The sequence below is a fragment of the Mustela erminea genome, chromosome 4 (genome assembly GCF_009829155.1).
Source record: "Mustela erminea isolate mMusErm1 chromosome 4, mMusErm1.Pri, whole genome shotgun sequence".
In the NCBI taxonomy this organism is placed as follows: Eukaryota; Metazoa; Chordata; class Mammalia; order Carnivora; family Mustelidae; genus Mustela; species Mustela erminea.
In genome coordinates this window covers 58,223,983-58,249,452 of record NC_045617.1, presented here as the reverse complement: position 1 = coordinate 58,249,452, position 25,470 = coordinate 58,223,983, and the positions used below count along the sequence as shown (strand labels likewise).

The 25,470-nt window shown below is 39.0% G+C and overlaps 1 protein-coding gene across 6 annotated transcripts in view; it reads left to right on the top strand.

The window, feature by feature from the left end:
• Positions 1–25,470, top strand: part of UTRN (utrophin) — a 504,882-nt gene that overhangs the window by 139,442 nt on the left and 339,970 nt on the right. For all 6 annotated transcript variants that reach the window (XM_032338010.1, XM_032338009.1, XM_032338007.1 and 3 more), the window contains 8 exons: positions 63–242; positions 1,447–1,616; positions 5,173–5,296; positions 8,604–8,691; positions 14,364–14,593; positions 14,728–14,908; positions 17,246–17,391; positions 18,055–18,267. In XM_032338010.1, coding sequence (XP_032193901.1) covers positions 63–242; positions 1,447–1,616; positions 5,173–5,296; positions 8,604–8,691; positions 14,364–14,593; positions 14,728–14,908; positions 17,246–17,391; positions 18,055–18,267 — 1,332 coding nt within the window. The remainder of the gene's footprint in view (positions 1–62; positions 243–1,446; positions 1,617–5,172; positions 5,297–8,603; positions 8,692–14,363; positions 14,594–14,727; positions 14,909–17,245; positions 17,392–18,054; positions 18,268–25,470) is intronic.

The following is a 25,470-nucleotide window of genomic DNA, read 5'->3' as shown; positions in this document are numbered from 1 at the left end:
AGGGGGCAGAAATATAGAGTCCTTTTAAGAGGGAGTCTTCTAATAAATATTTGAAATACTAGATTTTGAAGGAAGACATGGAAATGAAACGCCAAGCATTGGATCAGCTAAGTGAGATTGGCCAGGATGTGGGTCAATTACTTGATAATCCCAGGGCATCCAAGAAGATCAACAGTGACTCAGAGGAACTAACTCAGAGATGGGATTCGTTGGTTCAGAGACTCGAAGATTCCTCCAACCAGGTACCTTTTGCTTTGGATTGTACGTTGTGCCATGAAGTTTAGTTTAGTTTAGTTTAGTTTAGTTCAGTTTAGTTTTAGTTTTAGTTTTTAAAAATTTTAGTATTTAATTTTTAGTATTTTAGTTTTAGTTTTTAAAAATTTTAGTATTTAATTTTAGTATTATTTTAGTATTTAATTTTTAGTATTTTAGTATTTAGAAATAAAAGAATAGTAGATAAACTGCAAACTAAAAAGTAGATTCCTTATACCTGGCTTACTATAAAATTGAGAAATTGACTTGTGAAAAATCTTTCGTTTTTTGAAGTAAATTTTAATAGATCGTCAGAAAATCTAATATCCAGTAAGTTAACTCTTAGTAAACTGATATTGCTTAGACATGAAGTCATTAAATCATCTTTAAATCTTAATCTTATTAATTTAAAAATATATACTAGTGATTTGATAAAAAATACAACTTTGGTTTGTACATGGATATTCATAGCATTATTGTTTATAATAGCACAGAAGTGCATCAGCTTAATGTCCCATCCATAGAAGGATGGATAAATGAAGGTGGTATATCCATGCAATGGAATATTATTTGAGGGTTAAAATCATGAAGTACTGACACATGCTACAGTGTGAATGAACCTTGAAAATATTATGCAAGGGACGCTTGGGTGGCTCCATTGGTTAAGTGTCTGCCTTTGGCTCAGGTCATGATCCTAGGTCATGATCCCAGGATCCTGGGATCGCGCCCCGCATCGGGCTCCTTGCTCAGTGGGAAGCCTGCTTCTCCCTCTGCCTTCTGTTCCCCCTTCTTGTGCTCATTCTCCCTCTCTGGCAAATAAATAAATAAAATGTTAGAAAGAAAATATTATGCTAACCACAAGAAGCTGGTCACAAGATTGAATGCACTATAACTCCCTCTATGTGAAACACCCCAAATAGGCAAATCCATAGAGTTAATAAAAGAGGTTAGTCATCAGCAGGGCCTGGGGGAAGAGGTGGATGGGCAGGGGTGGACTATTAATGGGTGTGGAGTTTCTTTTGGGGAAATGATAAAACTATTCCGCAGTGAGAAGGTGGGGAATGGTCGCACAGTTCTGAACATACGGTAACTACTGAACGGCGTACTGTTGAAGGGAGAACGGGACGGCGTGTGAATTACAGTCCAGTAAAGCTGTGACAACACAGTAAAACGTCTGGCTGATTTATCCTTCAGGTGACTCAGGCTGTGGCAAAACTGGGGATGTCCCAGATTCCTCAGAAGGATCTTTTGGAGACGGTCCGTGTAAGAGAACAAGTAACTACGAAAAGATCTAAGCAAGAACTGCCGCCGCCCCCTCCCCCAAAGAAGAGACAGACTCCTGTGGATGTGGAAGCTAAGAAAAAGTGAGAAGGGATAGAGACATTTTCCAAATGCACTAGGGCACATCATGTATCTGTACTCATCACTAATTCTATGCAAATTTAGATGTAATTATTATTATGGAAATTCAGTTGCGGAAGCCCTCACTACCCCTGAGGCTTCTGACTGTTCCCCTCAGCGCTGGCTAAGCATCTGAATGTCTCAGGTGATCGTATTTATCCTGTGTTCCATCTGGAAAACTGTGTGACAGAACCCTTGCTTCTTCATTTCCCGTGTCTACCTTGGGAGGCTAGGATTGCCGTGATTGCCTGTTCCTTCTTTCTTTCACTGTGAGAACTCTGGCGGTTTTTCTTTAGAAAGATCTCCTTATTCTTTGTACTTCCCTTTCCTCCTCTTGCCAAAAAATACTAAATGCAGGGAAGTCATTCCTTTGTAGTCTCCTTTTTTCCCCTCATTCTTTTTTTTTTTTTTTTCACATTTTCCTCCTTTTTCAATTCTTTTGTCAGATTCATGAACACATTCTTTAGGCTTGGCTTAAAGATCCATCTTTGACATAAAATGTCTTTTTTTTTTTTTTTTTGGTCTTATTGATTCAGAGGAAACTCAGACTCTTTAGAAAAGGACTAATCTCATCTGATAGAAATTGAGCATCTATATGGCAGCTACGCTGTGGAGCTGGGCTGTGTGACACCCCGGTAACAGACCTCACCTGCCCCAGAGCAGCCGAGCTGTAAATCAGCCCTCTAGTCCCTCCCTTCTACGGGAGAATCCTGGTGCTGGGATAAATGGGGAATTATTTGGGGCCTGAATAAAAATGGTATGATTTCCCCAATGTAGCTTCTGTTAGATGAAGTGGGATTCCAATTTTGCTGGATGCTTTTCATTTTGATAATAAGGCTGTGTGTCTGCCTCCTACCAGCCTCTCCCTGCTGGGCCTGGAGGACCCCCAAGGTGCAGGCAGTGGCTGCGGACACTACTTGTTGAGGTCGAGGCAGCACAGGAAGAAGAAGCTCCTGATGTGAATATTGCCACAGGTCTTTTCTTCCCCGAGTGTTTATTTTTGGCCCAGTAGATCTGGCCCCGTGTCTCTCCGGTGCTGACTTGGTGCATTTGGAAGCAGGGAATGTTGTAAAAAACTAAGGGTGCAGAGCTATAAAATCTCACACATGGGCCTGTTGTAGAGAGTCCTTCTGCTGCAGGCAACAGAATCCTGTACCAAAGGTGACCTCAGCAATGAGGTCATCAATTCTCTCACATCGGTTCTCTTACAGGAAGTCCGGAGACAGGGCATTTGGATGCGATGGTGGGGCTCAGCCTCCTACCATAGGGCCTTTCCGAGGATGTTGCCTTTCACCATCATGCGTGTCCTCTGGTGCTCCCAAGACACTGCTGGAGCTCTGGGAAGAGCATCCTTGTAAAACCTGATATATATGTAGGAGGGGCAGTTTTTCCTTATTTGACTTTTTTTTTTTTTCCAAATCACGGAGAAAGATCTTGCCAGAAGGTATTGGTTAACTTTTCCCGCTGTCTCAATGGCCAGGATTCAGTCACTTGCCCCCAGCTTGGGTGCATGGGAGGCTGAGACTGCCTGGCTTCTTTGGTCTCTTTATTTGCGTTCTGGGGGAGTTGGACCACAGAGGGAAGTTGGGGAGGGGAGTGTCTGTGGGTTGGGCAACCAACTGTGAGTACCATAGTCTTCCAGTCCATGATTTGATTGATTCAGTTAATTCCTGGACAAATAGAAGCTTTTGTATGTCCAGTTCATTGTGATAGAGGGCAGTGAGATCTCATTATTAGGTTATTTTTATGGGGAGCCCAAGTCCCTCCCCTTCACGACTACCCATGAGGGCTAATTCTGCTTTCTGGGGCGATATAGAGTCCCACCAGCTCTCTTCAGTATGGTGCCTCGTCAGTATGGGAGGGGTTTCATATTCCCATTGCTGTGGGCCTTCAGAGTAAAGTCTCCCTAACCATCGTGAGTGTGACATGCTTTCCAGACCCTTTAATGCCGTCAGTCTCCGGTAGAAACCACTATTAGCTTGTCTTAAAATGGGCTGTCAGAGCAGATGTGAGCTCAGTACAATTTATAAAACCTGCTTCAGAAATGGCAGTTTACTTCCCCCTGCTCTTCTCTTGGTGCTGCTGGTGACTGTTTTTATCAGCTCAAGCTGTGGAGGGACAATTCTTTCCTCTGATGGGGATCTCTGTTAACATGACCTGAGACCATTGCCGCTCTGTAAAAACCAAATAGTCATAATTCACCAGAAACGCTTGAAGGTCTTTCCCCAAAAGAACCAGACAGCCTGTGCTCACCTTCAAGTTCCTAAAAATCCCGAGCAGTTGTTTAGGAGTCCTGTGAGTAGAGTCCTGGTGAGGAGGACCCACCGAGCTCTACCAGCTATAGCTTTGGAGCCTGGGGCCATTATTTAAAACGTCCATGAGCTCCATTTCTCTGGCATTAAAAGGGATAATAATAGTCTAGGCATCTCAGGGTTGTTGTGAGGATTACTTGAGTTAAGCATAGACACAGAACATTTAGCAAAGGGCCTGGTATGTGGCCAGCGATCAGTGAGTGCTCCCCTCTTGCCCCTGCTCATGGTGGTTTCCACAGGCTTTTTCGGGTTTGTCCCCTTTTTACTTCCATCCTCACGTCTCTGTTCTGGGTCCCGGGACTACCACAGCCTGCTTTCCTCTCTGGTCTTGTCTCTCTTTATTTTTTCTGTGCAGTGAGCTCTAGAGGATGAACACAGTCATGCCAGTCCTGTGTTTTCAAGCCTTCACCTGCTCTGTGTTGCCCTTTGGTTGTGCCCAGACTCCTTAATCTGTCTTGCAGAGCCTTCCAGGAGTGGGTTGGTGTGGCTCTCTGCCACGCTGGCAGTGGTCCTTGCCTGTCTAGTGCTCACTCTTCCAGCCACGCCTAGCTGCTTGCTGTTCTCAGTGTGGTCCTCCTTGTCTTTGTTCTCCCTTTGCAAGGAAAACTCCCGGGCATAGTACCGCTGTTGTGCTCCAGGAAGCCATCCCTCCCTGACTGAATTAGGAGCCATTACGGTGAATTCCTGGCATTAGCACCTGGCGAGTTCTCTTGTGATTTACCTGTACTTTCCATTACTCCAACGAGACAGGAAGCACCATGAAGGCTGGGATTGTGTCTGAGTTACCTTCATATCAAGAGCCCAGTCCAGTGCCTGGCATACACTGAACTCAGTAATTATGTGTAATTAAAGGAGACATTAGTTTAAGAATATCTGTACCTGCTTTTTCCTTTTATTTTCCAATCAAATCTTTTCCATTATCCAAGGGAGTTTATACAAATGCAAATGATTTCTTACAAAGTTTAAAGTTATTCAGTTATTTAAAAATTATTTATTAACGTGACAATATTATTCCTCTTTTCAAACTTTTAATGTAAATGTGTGATTTTACTTTGCTTGGTTACTCTATGTCTGTGATGTCTTTTTTTTTTTGGAGGCATATTTTGAACATGTGCCTGGTGGGTGTTTTGATGGCTCTGTTTCTTGAGCCAAGTGAAACAATAGAAGAATAGGAATGACAAACAGTAACATCTGAATCTTAAATCAGGTTTGATGCTGTAAGTGCAGAGCTGTTGAACTACATTTTGAAATCAAAGACTGCCATTCAGGCTGCAGAGATGAAAGGGTATAAGAAGATGCAAGAAACTTCAGAAATGAAAAAGAAGTTGAAGGTAAAACATAAAACAAAAATATCCTTGTGAATAAAATATTTCACTGAGGGTTTGATTTGCTGTTGACATAAAGGTGTGATGGGATCCAAAGGCTTTCTGTAAAATAAATGTAGCTGTAAGGTAGCTTTTAGAACATTGTAGTAAATTGTGAATCAATCAAGCTGGCTGGCAATCAGATCCCTGTGTGGAGGGAGGGATTTTTTTGCCCCTTCCCCCCTAACTTCTGAGATGTGCAGGACGGAATGGTTCTAAGGTGTGATCCAGTTATTAGTAGTATTTTTTACCTTGATTAGGTCTCCCTTAATTTAGTCCCTAATAATATCTATGACTTTGTGTATGCTGAAGATATTTTGCACTCTGAATACAACAAATGATTTCAAATCTCAAAATCCCTTCAATATACCTTCTTTAGGAAAGAGACATATTTAAAAAAAAATAAACACTATGAAAATACATAGGATCTTAACTCTGCTACTTTGTATCTCATGCGTGTTACTGTAAATTGTGACAGGAGATTATAGTGACTTAAATCTTTGGTGTTCATTAGGTGTGTGTGCATCCTTTCACGAAGTGTTTGGACACCTAGAGCAAATGTGTATGTAGTCCTGTCTACATCGGTGACCGAGTTTGTGAAGATTTTGGAGAACATTTCCAAAACGAGATGTGTGTAAATATCAGGGATGTAAGCCAGAAAGCGGTGTTCCTATGGGGGCTGAGAGGAGCCCAAGGCTGTGGTGGTCTCTGTTTTCACTGGGGAAGTCCAGAGGGTGAGGTAGCCCCACACTGGGACCAGAAGGTCCAGCTGGCAGGGGTGCCCTGAGCAGAGGCATGGAAGTGGACACCTGGATTGTGCTCGTTTTTGTTGTTCTTTTAGTGCCAGGTGTGTGTGTAAGATAGTAGAGAGTTCAGGTTGGGGAGGCGGTTTGGAGTCAGACCCTGGTCAACTTATGTTTGGGTGAGAAGTTCAGACCGACTCCCGTCCTGTCCTTGCATTATCAGTGCTTTTATTTAGAGGGCACCGTTGACCGTTGGTTTCCAGATCCAAAGGATGGATTTGTTTGCTCCTCCGACCTGCTGCCTCTGCAGCATTTGCCATGGTTCACCCTTCCTTTCTTCTTATACTCTCACAGTCCTTGGCTTCTGTGGCCAGTGATGCTTCTAAAATAATCTGATCAGGTGGCTTCCGGTGGCAGCTAACTAATGGCTTCCCACTGCAATAGGGATGAAATCCACATGGCCCTGATGTGCACCCAGAGCTTCAGCCCTCCCGAATCCTGCTCTTTGCTCACTTCCCTGCCTTCACCACACGTGCTGTTTTCCATGCTAAGAATGGCCCTTATTAAGCCTTTGTGCTGTGTGGCTGAAAAGCCCTCCACTCCAGCCAGTAAGCCTCTTTTAGCCTCATTAGGACGATTTAAGTGGTTCATCTTTGGACTTCCATGTTGCTTTGACCACACCTCTGTGAAAGCCCTTATTACATTTATGTCATTATTTGTTTCTATGCCTGCCTGCGAGTGCTTAGAAGAAGTGAGGATAATTTCCCATTGAACCCTCTATTTTCAGCACTCAGCAAAGTTCTTGGCTGATGGAAGGAGGGAATGATGGCTGTGGAAAGGGGAATGTGGGAGGCTGTTAGCCTAGAAGCACCATTATCTGAGCCCTCTGTATGGGGAATAGCTGTGTTGCATCATTTCGTAGGCTTCTCACAGTGCTGAAAAACCAATAGATGAGATTAATAAGCATTTAACATCCGGATTCTCAAAGGCAGAGAATGTGGAGACTACAGTGATCTTTATGGAACAAGTTCCAGAAAATATTAATAAGTTAAATTCCATCCTGTGACGTAGAAACAGTTTTACTCCTAGATTTTTTTTACTATGATATTCGAAGGGATAAGAATAAGGACTGTGTTTTTTAGTGTGAGGCATGATTGGAAGTTCCCATGTTTTCCTTTCATATTTATAAGTTCACTTATTTTGTTGTTTTCGACAAGTAGTGATAGATGCCGAGAGGGTTGGAAAAATGTAAAATGAAGAAAAGTTCACCATCATTTTAATCTCTAATTTTTCTTGCAAATTGGGGAAAGAGCAGCTTAATTGTGTGTTAGTAAAGGACTACCTTGTTCCAACTGATGGCACACCGGGGGGGAGATTCCCTCATTCAGTCTGTCATCACCACAAATCAGTTTGCACAGAACAGGCAATACTTCTTCTCTAGTTTGGTGACTTTTTGCATTGATACTTCGTTTAACAAAACAAGTGGTGTTTCTTTGAATCTCTTGTTATTTCTTCATCTTTGACTATAAAATAGTCACATTGAAGTTATACAGATCAAAGTAGGACAGTTTATTGGATAGTGCTTATATGCACAGAAGTTAGAAGTGGGGTTCTTCTCTGGGTTGTCTGGTTGAAATGATATGGTTGCCTTAGAAGTTTTGATTGTGCTCTTATGGGCACTGTTTGCGTAGTTAATTTGATCAGTTGTGAATTGAGGAGTGGGAGAAATTTCAAATACCGACTGTTTATGCGTACACGTGTGTGTATGTCTTCATGATTTTGTTCAACCCTTCTTACTGTTCTGGAAAGCTTTTGTCTTCCTTGTCTTTGAGATATTAGGGACATTGAGAATATCAAACCATAGAGACATAAATATTAAAATTAAGAGCCACTCTTCAAACTTGAGGAACAAAATGCTTTAGTTTGGGTCCCAAAGCATATTATCATAGTTTAAAATTATGTATGAACTATGCTTGTGGTTGAAGTTTACATTAGATCCTAAATTTAATATGATACCAACAAATAATATCAAGGCTCAAATGTTTCTATTTTTCTTGTTAATTAATTTTTGCCCAGTGATCTCTGTCATAGAATATTCAGCTCATTTCACTTAACAGTCATTTTTTTATTGTGTGGCATAAACACTGAGGTTATGTATACAAATAGATATCCTGGATCTAAAACACTAATTTTAATTGTTTCCTCCTTTTTTAATTAATTCTTTCCTCTTGATAGGAACTCACAATTGTACAATTTTTTTCTTTTTAAAAGTAATGAAAGTTTTTTCAGTAATCAAATTTTTATGTTATTTGTTTAAATTTGTCTTTTGAATTTTAATCAGCTTTGGAATTCTGTAGGGTAGCTTGGAATTGCATAGTTTTGTCTTACAGTATTTCTCCTATGTCAACTTTGACTATAACACCGAAAGAGAATGTGGGAGGGACACAAACCCTGAAACTTACAATAGTGTGAACATTTCATTCTTTGAGAAGAAAGTTTGCGGTATTCTTATATTCGAATTTTATTTCTAGGGATTGGAAAAAGAACAGACAGAAAGAAGCCCCAGACTGGAAGAATTAAACCAAACAGGACAAATCCTTTTGGAGCAAATGGGAAAAGGTGAGACCCTTGATTATTTTTTTTTTAATGTGTTTTAGATGGTAGCATTGAATAATTACAGTTTGACAAATTATATATTTATTTTGCACCTTAGCCTTTCTTCCTTTTTTTCCCCTAAAAAAGTGGTTTTCGAAATTGTTTTAGGTACCAGAATCTTTTTTCAAATGAAATCCTATGCGCTGAAGCTGTTCTATAAAACAGGTAAAAGAGAAGTTGTTCTGCTTTTATAGAGAGACAACCTAAAACTCTGATAGCTTAGCAGAGCAGTTGAAGATTGCTGTGGAAGATTTTAAAATCTCCTTCTTTAGGGTTATATATTGGGAATTTGTTTTGAAGAGGGGTGCCAACAGAAAATTTTACTTTTGTGATATTTGGGAAATGAAGTTACATTAAGGTAAATTCATTAAGGTTATTAGATTTTTGATCACTTCAAAATTAATATGTTAATTTACTGCAGATTTTTTTTATACTTAAATTTGATAAGGTGTTACTTGTATTTGAAATTTTTACCTATATTTAAGGACTTTTTTTCCTTTGCCATTAGCCCTCAGTGACTCAGGGGAGTGGAAAGATGAATATTTTTGCTGTCAGTTTTGCATATGATACTTTCTTTGGTCTAGCTCTGAAAGACCTTTCTTGTGAGTCCTGTGCCTTATTCCAGTGATGGTAAATGCTTTGGAGGTCTTCTGCAATATTCTTTGACATAAGCCACAGATACCCAAGGCAGAATTAGGAATATTAGTTCGACAAGAATCTTCAGTGAGTGATTTTCAGTCTTTCTATTTTTTAACTTCTTGTTCTGGAAAATATAAATAATGTATGACACAAACAAAACAATGTAATGAAACTCCTTGTAGCAATTACCCAGCTTCAGTAATTAATGATATTCTGCCATTCTTGAATTATCTGTACCTCTACGTATTCCTTACCCCCTTGTTGTTATTATTATTGTTTATAGTTTTTTAACAAGCAAAATTTACAGGGAACCTGGGTGGCTCAGTCAGTTAAATGTCTGACTCTTGATTTCAGCTCAGGTCATAACCTCAGGATTGAGCCCTGCATTGGGCTCCTAGCTCAGCAGGGAGTCTGCTTGTCCCTCTCCTCCTGCCCCCTATCTCTGCCACTCATGTGCCTTCCCCTCTAAAATGAATAATTAAATCTTTTTAAAAAGAGAAAGTAAAATTTATTTACATTGAAATACATGGAACTTAATTGTGCTGTTTTGACAAACCCATACCCACGTAACAGTATATAGAAAAATTCCATCTCTCCAGAAAGTTCCCTAGTGTCCTTTATGGTTCAGTCATCCTCTCCCTAAAATCACATTTTTTAAAAACTTTAGATTATTTTTACCTCTGCTTTTAAAAAATTTGTAAATAAATTATGCATACACATACACACACACACACAATGGCACACACACATAGACACATTTTACACAAAAATATGGGTGTGTCCATATATGTCCGTTTATTTGGAAATTATTCAAATATACCACTATCAGTCCATAGGTGTTAGTACTGCTCAATTTATTTCTTTTCTAAAAATATAAATAGACGGGATATTTATGGTTATTTTAATTAAAAAATCCTCCTGGCTCAATGTTTTAGTTACCCTGGGTGTGAGTACCCCACTTGGAAATTACTCTTTCAAAAATTTCTTTAAAGAGATCTAGAGAGGGGTACCTCGGTGGCTCAGTGGGTTAAAGCCTCTGCTTTCAGCTCAGGTCATGATCTCAGGGTCCTGGGCTTGAGCCCCGCATCAGGCTATCTGCTCAGCAGGGGGCCTGCTTCCTCCTCTCTTTCTCTGCCTGCCTCTTTGCCTACTTGTAATCTCTGTCTGTCAAATAAATAGATGAAATCTTTAAAAAAAAAATAAAGAGATCTAGAGATACAGAGAGACCATAATTTCCCTGGAGATGCCGATTCTTTTGAGAATTACAGTAAATTGTGTGTTGAATTTATGTCAGTTACAATCGTAGATTCTTACTTGTACATCAAAATTGCAGTTGGGGAACCAGGCTTTGTCTGGTGTGAGTGTACTTTCACAGCACCTTCATGAATCGTTTCACAGTCCATTCATGGGTACTTTCAAGAGTCTCGGTATTGAATTGGTCCTCATTTCTGCATCAGCTTTTAGGTGGCGTGGCAGGATTTGGGTGCTAAGGCTGGTGGGAAAATCTACCTGGGGGAGAAGTTGGTGAGAGGCGGTGTGTTACCGTAAGAATGGGAGATGGGAGAGCTCAGGGTCTCCTACCCTCTTCTAGTTTTGTGTCCCTGGGCGAGTCATGTAATCTATTTGTGTCTTCGCTTCCTCACCCGGGAAGTGAGGCATTCACTAGCGGAGTACAGCTGTTGTTGCATGCGTTCTTACTGTGAATAGGCATCTGCAAAAATTCATACTTGGGAAGCTGAGTTCACGTGAAAATGATACTTGTGAAATGCCAAGCACAATATCGGGGAATATGGTATTCAATGGCTATGTAACGGAATGAATTTTGTGACATAATGTAGACCTGTTTAATTTTATGGGAAACCCTTTATATTTTGCATTACCATGTGTTTTTGGAGCATTGATAGAGGAAATGCATTCATTACAGGATCCCAATTTTATTTATTTATTTTTTAAAAGATTTATTTATTTATTTTAGAGAGAGAGAAGTGGGATGGAAAGGCAGAGAAAGGGAGATAATTCTGAAGCAGACTCCTTGCTGAGTATGCAGCGTGACATGGGGGCTTGATCCCAGGACCCCGAGACCATGACTCAAGCTGAAATCAAGAGCTCGCTGCTTAACCCACTGAACCACCCAGACGCCCCCTAATTTTATTTATTTTAAATCACACGTTTAGGGTGGGATGGGGACCTGGGCAATGGGGGTGTTGATTTGAATAGGGTGTTTATGTTCTGGGTTTAATTTCTTGCTTTTTGAGGAGGGTCTATGTCGCATTAGAGAATAAAAGTGACTTTTAAAAACCTTCCCCACTGTCTTCCCATTTTATCCATTGTTCTAACTTTATAGTTTTGTATATTACTTCTCTCTGTGTGGTTTTAGTGCTGTTAATCCTACTGCTCTTATAAACCAGAAATGTTGAACAGAAATGAAAGCACAGATGGGTGGTTCTTGCTGCTCTGCACCATACTCCCTGCCATTTCCCCTAAGAAATTTGATATAAACCCTGAAACACAGATAATTAAGATAGAGGAAGTTTTTTTACAGAGTGTAATTTGGCAAGAGTCTGCCTAGGTAAGGCTGTAGATAAATGGTTCAGTCCTTTAGAAAACAAGGCCTTGGTAAAACAGATGTTCCAATAATCATATCATTGATTTCCTCAAACTGGTTCCAGCAAAAGCCCTGCCACAGAGAAGTTTGATGGGACTTTTCTGCCTACTGCATTTGAATTATGTTTTGTGGTATCCCGTGAAGCATAAAAAGGTTTTAAACAATGAAATTATCTGTTTCATTCAACTTTCGTGGCTATTATATTTGGTTTTCTTGGGTCAGCCTATCTTTTTCCTAGAGATTGTGAACTAATAAGGTAGACTAGCTGGAAACTTGGATAATATGGCTTTATGAAATGATGTTTATTATGACTAGCCTATGGAATTCGATGGTGGTCCTGTGTTTTGTAAATTTTTTTTGATTCTAACAGTAATAGATTGAAAAGTGAAAAGTCAAGTGAAAGTAAGTGGCAGGAATATGTTATGTTCTATTCCTTTTAGATAATTAATGAGGTGATGGTCTATTGATTTGGGCCTTTGATTAGTCATTTAAGAGTTGGTTGTTTTATCAAAATTGAAAATTTATAACTCAGGATCTCTGGGAGCAAAACAATTAATTTAGGGACACCTGGGTGGTTAGTCAGTTATGTATCAGCCTTTGACTCGGGTTGTGATCCTGGGGTCCTGGGATGAGTCTGGTATTGGGCTCCTTGCTCAGTGGAGAGCCTGCCTCCCCTCTGCTTGCCATCCCCCTGCTTGTGGGTGAGTGAGCACTCTCCTTTCTGACAATTAAGTAAATAAAATCTTAAAAAGAATGAAAGAATTATTTAAAAAGACAACATAATTTTCCTTGCCTGATATGCAAATTATGCTTTAATTATTACTTGATATCTGTCTAACTTACAATATCTCAAGCTTAGAGGAAGGGAGATTTAAATTTTGATAATTGGTTTGAAGAGGCAAAATGAATGAATTGTAATGTATTATAGTGAATAACTACCTTTTGCCTGTTTTCTAGATGAGTAGTGATAATTTTCCATCTTCCTCCCATTTTATCAGCTTTATCTTCTTTCTTGGTTAGCATAAATTGCCCCGACATGCAAGTGAAGTAGCTGATGTTATTCCTTTGTCCCCTAGAATAGAAATAACGCGACAGATGCAAAGCCTAGATCCCCATTGCTCAGATGGTATGTCAGGAAAATGGTGATTTGTTTCATTTATGACCCTATTAGTAGAGATACATGAACTTGGGCTGTGGTGTGGGTGATTTGCCTGCGTCTCATATGCTATTACCTGTGTGTGATGCTGGCCAGCGAACTTCAGCACATGAGGTGGGTGATATATTCAAATTATGTTATATCATGTTTGCATTTCTAATTTTCAATGGATGCAATGTGCTGTAGTATTTTTAAGATAGCATCGTCTGTGGATCCCAAGGACCTTTTGTTTTACAGCCGCTTTACTCCTCAGAGCTCTCATTACCCTGGATTTCAATTCTATATGTTTACAAAGCACCGTTGTTTTTCTCTCTCCTACTCAAATAATAAAGTTGTTAAGCCCATTCTTTCGACATGCCTGCTCTCCTAAGGGGATAAAGATTCCTTTGTAGATGTCCCATACTTTTTCAGTGTAATTTGCAATGATTTGATATGTTTTATAGTCAGGGAAGGACTGTGATACAATTTATTATTACCTATCATGATTATTTCTACATTCCTGACCTCTCAAATATATGAGACAAAATTATAGGACTTCAGTAATAAACAGAATGCCTTTTTTTTTTCCTGATGTGTTTCAGAACATCAGAATGTGGTAGATCATCTTACCCCTGCATTGATATTTTGGTATTTGCTGATCCATGTGTGGCATGCCCAGAAGGTTTGCAGATGCCTCTTGGGGCTGGCTGCTGGCCTGATGCTTCTGCACTCACCAGGTTGCCCCCCTATGCTAGTTCTTGCCATTCATTCTGCAATTCCTAGGATGCTGTGGTTGGATCACCAAAGACTCTTTGGAGCTGCTTCCTCCATTGTTCAGCCAGCTGTCTCTTCTGTGATAATAGAAGGTTTACCTTCTCACGTCAGACCTTCGGACAGGTCCACAGCATTCACTGAATTTCTCTGGTCCCATCTAGAAGCTGGCGGAGGGGTAGGATACACATATTCTTTATAAAAGTCCATGGCTGCAGCTCCACTTATGTGGCTCTGGGGATAGCATGTTCTCCCCAACAGCCGTTTCCAGCTCCCCCTCCCCCACTTTGGTCAAAGAATGAAACATAGTTACTCTTACCGACATCATTATAATTTTGTTGTTGTGTTACAAGGGACTTAAGGGAGTGATCATTATATGTGACATGGCTTCATTATTTTGAATAGGTTAGACTGTTTATAACAAATTCAAAATCAGTTTTATAATAACATATGAAGCATCTGCTTATTTTTTTTATGTCTGTGTAGAGGGTCTTCCTACGGAAGAAATAAAAACTGTGCTGGAGAAGGTGTTCTCAGAATGGAAGGATGTATCTCAACGTTTGGAAGATCTGGCAAGAAAGATTCAGCTACAGGAAGATATAAATACTTACTTTAAGCAGCTTGATGAGCTCGAAAAGACCGTAAAGGCGAAAGAGGAGTGGCTGAAACAAACTTCCTCGCAGCAACCCATGCTGAGTTTGAAGGACCCCTGTCAGGTAAAGAGAGAACCATCCAGAGCATGAAAGCCTTCTATGCCCAGTCCTGTACTTGAAGAAGATGCCACTTGTATCGTAAAATTTAGGTGAATTCATCTTCGGTCAGTTCCGTGACCCTGTTTCCTCTTCTGTAGCGGGAACTGATAGATCTGCTGGCGCTCCACCCCAGAATTGAAAAGGCGCGTGCCAGTTGCTCAACCCTGAAGTCTCGTCCTTCTGCTCCGGATTTTGTCCGGGAAGCCTTCGAGAGCCTTCTGGGCCGCTACCAAGCTGTGCGACGGGAGTTAGAGCGCGGTCAGCAACAGCTGGAGAAGGGTAAACCCATCATCCTCTTGGTTTTCTTAGTTGAGGGCTCTGTTGTCTTCTCTTTCAGTTTGCCGTAACGTAAAAATCACTCCCCACATGTGGGCAAAGAACACACTTCCTCGTTCTGCACCAGCCACATTCTGTGGTCCTCTCTGCCTGCTACGGTTCGGGGTCTGAAAATATATTCAGAGTAGTTCCTGGATTCACACTTGTTTGTGAATAGTGCAGACAGCTTTCACCTGCTCTAAAATCATGTTTCTAGGAGATAATGACTTTTAAGGAGTTTTTTTGAAGGGTGCCATGCCCCCCAGTTACTGAAGGAGGCCAGCTAACACCCTTACTAGTAAGGCTAAAAAGAATGATCGCTTACTTCTGTTTGCTCAAAATGGTTTTAGCAATACTATCTCCTCTTTGAAAAGAAGTCATGTTTGTCTCTCAAAGTCTAAAATTATTTATTTATCAGTTTGTTTGTTTTTTGGTGGGGAGGGGCCGAGGGAGACAGAGAGAGAGAGAATCTTAAGTAGGTTCCATGCTGGGCTCAACGGGGTCTCGATCTCACAAGCGTGAGTGGTTGCCTAACTCACTGGGCCACCCAGAGGCACCTCAGAGTCTGAAAAAATTTAAAGAGTTTTTACTTTTGGAATAAACCTGATTTTGGCAAGTTACCTGTTAAATGCTTTGAGAGCTCGTTTCTCATCTGTCCTATTTTTTTCTCCTTAGCTATTGTGTAAGTCGGGAATTGTGTTGTACTATGTAATGTTATGGGTCATGCATGTTTAAAAGCTGTATGTTGAACCATGTCCTTCCTTGTAGCAAATGTAGATTTTGTAATGACTTGTAGGAATCTGTATGTGTCCATGGCAAGCAAATATGTCACGCTGTCTTTCTTCTGGAAAGGCATTTGGACACTATGCTTTTTTGTTCACTGAATTCAGTTAACCTAGAGTGTAAAATAAATGTTTCAGAGTATTGCTTTTTAAATTTACTCTTATAAAACATGCCTTCGGATAGGTCCTTGTCAAAAATAAAGGCATATTTCGTAACAGTAAATTGAAAAAGCAGTACACTGACCCATCTATTTAACGTTACATAATACAACACAGTTCCTGACCTGAAACTGAAAGTTCTAAATCTATCTTTTTTGTCTTTAATTGTGCTAAAATATATATAACATAAAATTTATCATTTTAACCACTTTATTTATGTATTTTTTAAAATTTTATTTATTCAAGTGGTCTCTACACCCCGTGTGAGGCTCAAACTCACGACCCTGAGATCAACAGTCATGTGCTCCTCCCCCTGAGCCAGCCACATGCCCCCTATTTTAACCATTTGAAGATGTAGAGCTCAGTAGCATTAAATGTATTCACACTGTTGTGCAACCATTCTTCAGAACTTTTTCATCTTGTGAAGCTGAAACTCTCAACCCCTTAAACAACAGCTCTTCATTTCCTCCTCCCTCCAGCCCTTGGCAACACGTTCTACTCTCTGTCTGCATTTGATGGTTCTAGATAACCTCGTACAAATGGAATCTTCTAGCATGTGTTTTTTGTGCCGGGAGTATTTCACTTAGTATTATATTCTCGAAGTTCATCTGTGTGGGTAGCCTGTGTCAGAATTTTCTTCCTTTTTAAGGCTGACTAATATTCTATTGTATGTATTATACCACATTTTATTTCTCCATTCCTTTGTCGAGGCCCTTTGTCGGTTGTGACTAATGCTGCTAGCTTCTTAACTTCTGCTTCTGGTTGGTTTCACATCTTTGTACTCCACGTGAGTTTACTTCCTTTCCACACAAGTGTTGCTTGTCCATGATTTTTACCTTGGTGACTGAAATAGACATCACTCCAGCTGGCTTTTGCAGTCAGGACCTCTCTGAGGACCTGTGGTAGCCTTGCTATGGCATTCTGTTTGACACCCAGCGCTCTGTAGATGGCGGTCTGTCTACCCGTTCAAGCTCAGAGGAAGATGGGTGGAGGGAATCTTGATGTTCTTTTATTCTTTGTGTAGTTACTGGGGGAAAGGAGATTAGATGAGACAAAAGAAACATTGTAGTACCATCTTTAGAGAGACATTTCATCATGACCAAATGAAGAAAAAATGATAGTGAGTTAGTTAATATTTCAAACATCAACATCCGCAGGAATGAAGTCACTGTCTGACTCTCTGAAATGCCAATGGAATGATTTATCTTAGCAGCTAACAGAGACCCTTTTAAATTTTCATTATGGAGTTTAACTTATTAGGTATTAGGATTCACTTATATAGAGAAGATTAACAGCATATATATAATAATACTAGGTTCCTAACACTATTTTCTAAAAGTAAGTATTTTTAAATAAACAGAAATGAAGAGCCAACCTGGACATGCATATTTGGAAACATTGAAAACACTGAAAGATACACTGAATGATTCTGAAAGTAAGGCCCAGACATCTTTGAATGCCTTGAATGATCTTACAAAGGTGGAGAAGGCCCTGCAGGAAAAAAAGGTAACACATATTTTAGGTCTTAAAAGTGTAGGGTCATTTTTAATACCTCTTATCTCTTATTTTGAAATATTTTTTCAGCTATTTAAAAAAATATTAGTCATTTTCAGTCAGAATTTTCAAAAGTTCCTTATAATTTGAAGGTTAGTTACTAAAAGGTAGTACCTTAGCTAAAAGAAGAGATACTTATTGAATATTACTAATAGAATAAAAGCATATTTTCTTCTTCTATTGTGCTTAGTCTAGAACTCTCAGCCTGCTCATAATCTGTTCAAATATCTTTAATAAAATGAATATCACTGAATTGATGTGTTCTTTTTTCTGCGTTGAATAAAAATGCTTCTCTGGTTATTTAGGGCACATGACTCTGTATTATTTCATCAGATAAAACAGATCAACCATTGAGCACTGCACACTTGGTCCTCACTGAGTGCATTGTTTTACTGGATTTTAGGGTGGAGAATATATTATTTCTGGCCCACACATAATTCATGAAGGGAAAGCTTTAACTTTTTTTGGTTATGCTTTTTTTTTTTCATGACTTTTGTGCATTTCTATTTTAATTGTGTACATTATAAAAAGTGACCTTAGGCTGTTTATAGCCCATATTACCACATCTGTACAAATTATTGTGCATATTTTTAATCTTTTAAACATTTTTTCCAGGCCCTTGATGAAATCCTTGAGAATCAAAAACCTACATTATATAAACTTGCAGAAGAAACAAAGGCTTTGGAGAAAAATGTTTCTCCAGATGTAGAAAAAATGTATAAGCAAGAATTTGATGATGTTCAGGGAAAGTGGAACAAACTAAAGGTCAAGGTTTCCAAAGATGTGCATTTACTTGAAGAAATTACCTCCAAACTCAGAGCTTTTGAGGTAAATCCAAAGGCTAATGGCATTTAAATTTATTAGAGAACAAAGTAGTAATTTATCAAGTAAGACTCTAGTATCTGTTATATGGATATTTTACATTTTTTCATGTCCTAGATTTATTATGTATATAAGTTGGGATTCCCAACTTGTTTTTGAAGTGGTGGAGAACATGCTCATTTGCTTTTGCTTTGTAAAAGGACTTCTTTGCAGAGGTGAACTGGATCTTGAAGATAAGAGAAAATTCCTTAAAACTGGCCGAAGGAACATCTCGGGGTTGAGGAGCCTGCGTGATATTCAGACTAGTGATTAGGTCACAGGGCAACTTTGTTAGAGTGGTAAAATTGCCCAGGTGATGGCAGACAGCTGAGTCTTTGACGCTGGTTTTTGTAGACTTTAGACATTTGGAGGTAAAAATCTGAACCAGACCATTGATAAGCGACGTCATACTGGCAAAACAGGTAATTTGAAGGACATGAAAACCAGAAGTAGGATCCTTTGCTACATCTGAAAATGTCCACAGATGAAGCAGTGATAAAGTTCCAGAGGGAAGGTCAAATGTTAGGACATAAGGAGAAGGTGATAAAAGTCAATTTCAGATAAGACAGGATTTTAACATTTTACCTGTGAGGAAGATGGAGAAGTGCTCTCCACCAAGTCACCTGGTTTTCTACTAGAAAAGGTCAGGATGAAGAATGAATCAATGATACTCTCCTCCCTGTCTTCCTGGTCTCCTTACTTTGGTCTTTTGTGTTGTGGGGTGTTTTCCCACTGCTGTATCTCACAATGGACTTCTGGTATCATGTCTGGTACAGAGAAGGCACTCAAGAAATATTTTTCAATGAATTAAATGAAATTAGTTATAGAATATTTAAATCTCTCTATATATGTATATATACATATATATATATATATATAAATATATATCCAACATTTACATATTTTTTTAAAGAAAAAATAATATCTATTTGCAATATAAACAAAGTCCCGTTGCTGGTTTGGGATACGTGTGTGTGTGTGTGTGTGTGTGTGTGTGTGTGTGTATGTAGGGTTACAGGTTTTCCTTCATAAGGTCATAAAGCAAAACTGGCCACCCTGTTTGTGTACTCTCACGTACACAAATCTGATGCATCTTTCTGGGGTTTTCTTTTTAAAAGTAAAAAAAAAGAACCATGTACAACATGGAAGCAAATATATATATATAAATGTGTGTATATATATATATATATATATGTATATATATATATATATATATTTGGATTTAGATTCTAAGAAAGTATATGTAGGAGACTTTATATATTTATAAAATATATGTATTTCATATATATGTGAGAATTTCTATAAAGGATATTAAAAAAAAGTGAAAAGATTGAAAATGAAGACAAAGTCCCTGAAAATGCTGTTTCAAAAATCAAAACCAGGGAGCTTCTGGTAGAAGAGGGATGGGTAGACCATACAGATCAGTGTGAAGATGTCCAGAAAGATGAGAGGAGTGTGGTGACCACTGACCTTGGAGGGAAACTCTGTGCCCCAGTGGATAGCTCCAGTGAATGGTCAGGAGAATAAAGATGGTGAGGGTGTGTGTGTGTGTGTGTGTGTGTGTGTGTGTGTGTGTGGTGGTGGTAGTGGGAGAAATTTGGTTTTTCTAAGTGCAAACTACAGTTCTATACCAAAACTGAGATCTTAGAATAAAACATTAATTTAGAAGAGGGGTGTGTTATTGAATCATTTACCTTTAGTGTTAGTGTTTAGCTTAGTGTTTTTGAATCATTTACCTTTGTGAGTGGATCCACATCCCCTTCTGTGTTTTCAGCTAGAGTTCTTCCCAACTTTAAAAACCAGAATTACCCTTATTCATGATTGTAAAATTTGTGGTTATGGTCCAAGCATTGTGTTATCTGTGGCTCTCAACCGGGGATGATTTTGTCCCCGCCCCAGGACATTTGTTAGTGTTTGGAGAAGTTTTTTTGGTTGTCATAACTGTGGATGGGAGGGGGTGTGGTATTTGCTTCCAGTGGGTAGAGGCCAAGGTTACAGCTAATGCATAAGACATCCCCCACAACAAAAGAATTTTCTGGCCCTAAATGTCAATACTGTGAAGGTTGAGCAATGCTGGATTAAAGATTTCTCATCTTTTCAAAAGAGCGTGGCTTTGTTTTTATATTTAACTCTGAGACGTAGTTAGGGAAATTTGCAGGTGAAGATTAACCCAAAGGTTAATCTTCTTTTGACTTTCAGAAGTGTGTTTTAAGGTTAGCTAAACGTGTGCTAATACTTTAATATGGAATTTAAAGAGCATACATAAAATTACAAAACACAAAAGAGAGTCCTGTGGTTAAAGTAATCCAGCCTTAGGCTTTAGTGGGTTGTTGTTACTAATGTAGCAGATCCAGGCACTTAGAGTGGCTCGTTGGTATGTGTGCCAAATTCAATCCATAATAAATACCCCAAGTATTTAGATTTTTTTATTATCACCATAGCAGATTTGTAATGTCTAGTTTTTCTTTCTTTATTTTTTGTGTTTAACTGCAAGATTGTTGACAGTATGTGTATTCCCTAACTGTGCAACTTTATTGAAATATGTATTTGTTTATTCTGAAGAAAACTTTTATTCCTTATTTGTTTTGCTTTGAAGGCATTGTTACTTAACTACTTATAATTCACTTAGGAAACCTTAGTTTTTCACTCAAAGCTATTTACAAATAAATACTCATTTGTAGGTTAGCATTGTTTCCCCCCTTTTGATGACCTGATGTACAGTTTTTTAGCCATTTAAGTTCTATTTGTCTTTAGACACAGTAGGTTTTTGATTCAGTGCTAGTTTATGATGCTCTTTCTTAGGAAAACAATGGTTGGCTTGCTTATTTTTAAAATGTACTTTTACTTGCATAAGTAATACATAAAGAGTGCTCATTGTGAAGAAATTGAGTAATAGAGAATTACTAGAGTGAACATTTAGAATTCCCCTTCCCCCTCAATACCATTTTCTTTCCTGAAGGCAGCTAATATTAACAGTGGGTGCCAAGAGGGCACAAAAAAATGGAAAGACATCCCAGACTCATGGATTGGAAGAATAGGCATTATCAAAATGTCTATACTGCCCAAAGCAATCTATGCATTTAATGTAGTCTCTATCAAAATAACAATAGCAGTTTTCACCTAAGTAGAACCAACAATTCTAAAACTTGTATGGAATCACAGAAGATCCAGAATAGCCAAAGCAATCTTGAAAAAGAAAAGCAAAGCTGAGGCATCACAATTCTGGACTTCAAATTATATTACAAAGCTGTGGTAATCAAAACAGTATGGTACTGGCACAAAAATAGACACATAGATCAATGGCACAGAGTAGAAAACCCAGAAATAAACTCGCAATTATATGGTCAATTAATCTTTGAGAAGGCAGGAAAGACTCCCATGGGAAAAAGACCGTCTCGTCAACAAATGGTGTTGGGAAAACTGGACAGCAACGTGCAAAAGAGAGAAACTGGACCACTTTCTTATACCATGCATGAAAATAAATTCTAAATGGATTAAAGAGCTGCTTCTCAGTGAAGGAAACAATCAACAGAACGAAAAGACAACCCATGGAATGCAAAAACGTATTTGCCAATGACATATCTGATGAAGGGTTAGTATACAAAATACAGAAAGAACTTATAAAACTCAACACCCAAAAAATGAATAATCCCATTCAAAATGGGCAGAAGACATGAACAGATGTTTCTCCAAAGAAGATGAGCAGATGGCCAAAGACATGTGAAAAGATGCTCAATATCACTTGCCATCAGGGAAATGCAAATCAAAACTAGAATGAGATCTCATCTCACACCTGTTAGAATGGCTAAACTCAACGACACAGGAAACAGCAGGTGTTGGAGAGGATGTGGAGAAAAAAAGAACACTTGTCACACAGTGGAGTATTACTCAGCCATGAAAGGAATGAAATCTTGCCATTTGCAATGACTTGGATGGAACTAGGGAGTATAATGCTAAGCAAAATAACTTAGTCAGAGAAAGACAAATACCATATGATTTCACTCATGTGGAATTTAAGGGAAAAACAAATGAGCAAAGGGAAAAAGAGACAAACCAGTTATAGGGCACCAACTGATGGCTACCAGAGCGGTGGGGGCATTGGGGTTAATAGGTGATGGGATTAAGGAATGCACTTATGATGCACACTGGGTGATGTATGCAATTGCTGAATCACTGGAAAGGAAAAAGGGTCTTTACTGGAGGTTAACATGTTCCAGGTGAAATAGAAAAGCTCATGAATGTTACTAATTTTAATCATTTTTTTCACCCTAATAGAAGCAAATGATGTTGGAGCTCCATGAGGGACAATGAAATAGATAGTACACAAATGCATGAGCTTGGAGGGTGAATCCCACACCAAAGAGAACAACGGTGCCTTTCGTTGGCACAGCATTTGAAAGTATTTCATAGCTATGTGCTTACTTTATTCCTACCATCCTACGGTACTTGTAAAAGTGTCATGTTATTTGTTTGTGTGCCAATTTTAGTTTAGTGTAGTTTTCTGTTACTTGTTGGCAAATCGTATTTTTTTCAGCTGCCTACATTTCCTTTGTCTGCATGGCAGGTTTCTCTGTGCAGGTAGCGAGTTGGCCTCTGTATTCTTATTCGGTGTCATGCTCATATGCGTTCTTAAGTTCTTTTTTTATCCATCCCATGCCGAAGTAATGACCTCAGTTCCTGTACTTAAGAATTAAAATGTTAATTGGTACTTTAAAAACTGCTTCACAGAAAATCCTCCTGCTTCTTCCAGGCAGCAAAACATTTAAAAATACATGAACATTAATTTTTTTCAGTATTGATTTTCTTATGAATTATGGGGATTAAATATTATAAACTTCTGGAGGCTGGTTATATATTTCTTATCACCAGGAATGGTATCTTTGCACTCGGGGGTTATAGGTATTTTGTGTTGTTTATTGTTTCTCCCCACCTCCTCCACCCCTGCAAGATCTTCTGTGATGTGGTATAACTGTAGAATTGTGAAACCATCCCCGACGCCCACATGAAACTCTGTCTTACGTTATAGCTGCTCCTGCTTCTTCGGACAGTCCTGCAGCCTCTTCCTGCTGTGTTCAGACTCCAGGAGAGTCCCTTGCCCTGGCAATCCCACTGTCCTTCACAGCTGGCTCCTGCTTCCAATCTCTTCCCTCAGAATTCCTCTCCCCGCACCGTGGTGCCAGAGTTCTACTTCTGGAAAGAATCTGGTTGTCTTTGCTAATACAGAGTGCACTCACAATCTTCTGCTAGCTTCTGCCCCTTTCTTGCCCTGAAGTCCCTCCTACACTGAGCCCCTCCCCCCCAACCCCTCCTTCGTGAGCCCAGTCTGGTGAGAAAACAATGTACTAGATCCCAAAGACTGCATTGGACAATTGCTTTTCTCTGGAAATGTCACTTACTTGCTAGGAATTCTCATCTTCCTCTTCTGAGCTCAGCCTTTAAGAAAAAGCTTGTTCTGTGAACAGTGTTCAGTGTTGCTCAGCACCACACCCAGAGCTAATTATTTCCTCTGGATTCTACTGTGCACTGTTTACACCTTCACAAACCCTCAACTCAGGCCAGCTTTTACTAAGGCTAGACCTGTATGTCTCTCCTCCCCTAAGGACAGAGCTCGTTGATGACAGGAGACCTGTGTGGGAAACAGCAAGTTAAGTGGATGGGAATGTCACTGCTTTGTAGGTGCCTACCGTCATCTTACCCAGGCACATTTCTCTACTAAGGTTGGATCTATGCAATCTGAATGCCTGCTTCTCATAAATGGAAGGAATCTGTGTAGTCACATCCCTTCCTTCAGTTGCTGACCAGTTGGATGTGGTCTGACCCGGACTATGGAAGGGGCTATGCCAGAACTCTATGATAGGCAGAACCGAGCTTTGAAATGACTCTGGGAAGAATTTCAGAGTAAAAGCACTATGGTAAATACCTAGTAAGAGTAATCTGCAACATGGCTGATTTGACTCTTTCTAGGTAACATATGGTTGATATAATGATCTCACAAGTCTTTTTTTTTTTTTTTAGTTTCTCATTTTGAATGCATTTTACTTACTAACGGTGCATTCTAAACCTTAGATTTAAGAATTTTTCTTAGTTTCAGATAATAAATGTTGTAGCAGTGTCCTTGCTGGTCTTCCCTATTAAATGAAGAAACACCTTTTAAAGAGTGTATTTGAGGTTCACAAATATTATAAAACCATACAAAATAGAAACCCCATTATCTTAAATTACTGTTTTAATTTGGACTTCATGCTTCTTCTTGCCTGTGCCTTGGGTTAGAAATTGCTTAAAAAGCTGTGGACATTCCAGAAGATGGGGAAGGAACAAAATAAAATGCCAAGAATTTCGCTGTCAACAAAATCTTGGAAGGTAGTTGTGTACTTTGGAATCTTATTGTCTTAAATCCAGAGTTACCAAGCTTCCCATTTCCCCCATTCCTAGCTTAGGGGCCAGGCTGGGAGATGGGGTGTTTTAGGGTTAAAGGACTTGTTTTAATGACCTTGCATTCCTTTTCTGTGACCCAGCAGCAGGTGTTGCCCGTCTCAGACACGTACAAATCAGTGCTTTTGAGCAGTGATGGTCAGCGTAGAATTTTGGCCCTTCCAAACTAGAATATTTGATACTTTGGTTTTCAAAATACCATAATAGTCACTTGATATTTGTTTCAGAATTTGTGAGAATGAGAAACAGTTGTCCTAGGTTAGTACTTAACAGTTTATTCTATGCATGTGAATTAATGATAGATATTTGTTGTAGAAGTTTACTAGTATTTTAAAATGTTTCATATTGCTTCAAAAGAATCATATATTCAGAGCATATAATATTTTATATAGTTATAGATATATATTCTGTGTAATATACATGTATGTATTTATTCTATAAATTCTGTGTATTTATTCTGTAAGTGAATAGAGGTGGAGGAAAAAATTAAATATTCATTGGACATTAGAAAATCAGAAGTGCCTAAGCTGAGTGTTTTTTTAATGGTCAGAGAAATACTTTTCATGGGAGCTCTTGTCTTTTCTTTGGAATTTCTTTCTTGTGTGATTGATTTAATGGCGAGCAGAATTTGGGTATCTTTTTTTTTTTTAATTTATTTTTTATTTATTTTCAGCATAACAGTATTCATTATTTTTGCACCTCACCCAGTGCTCCATGCAATCTGTGCCCTCTATAATA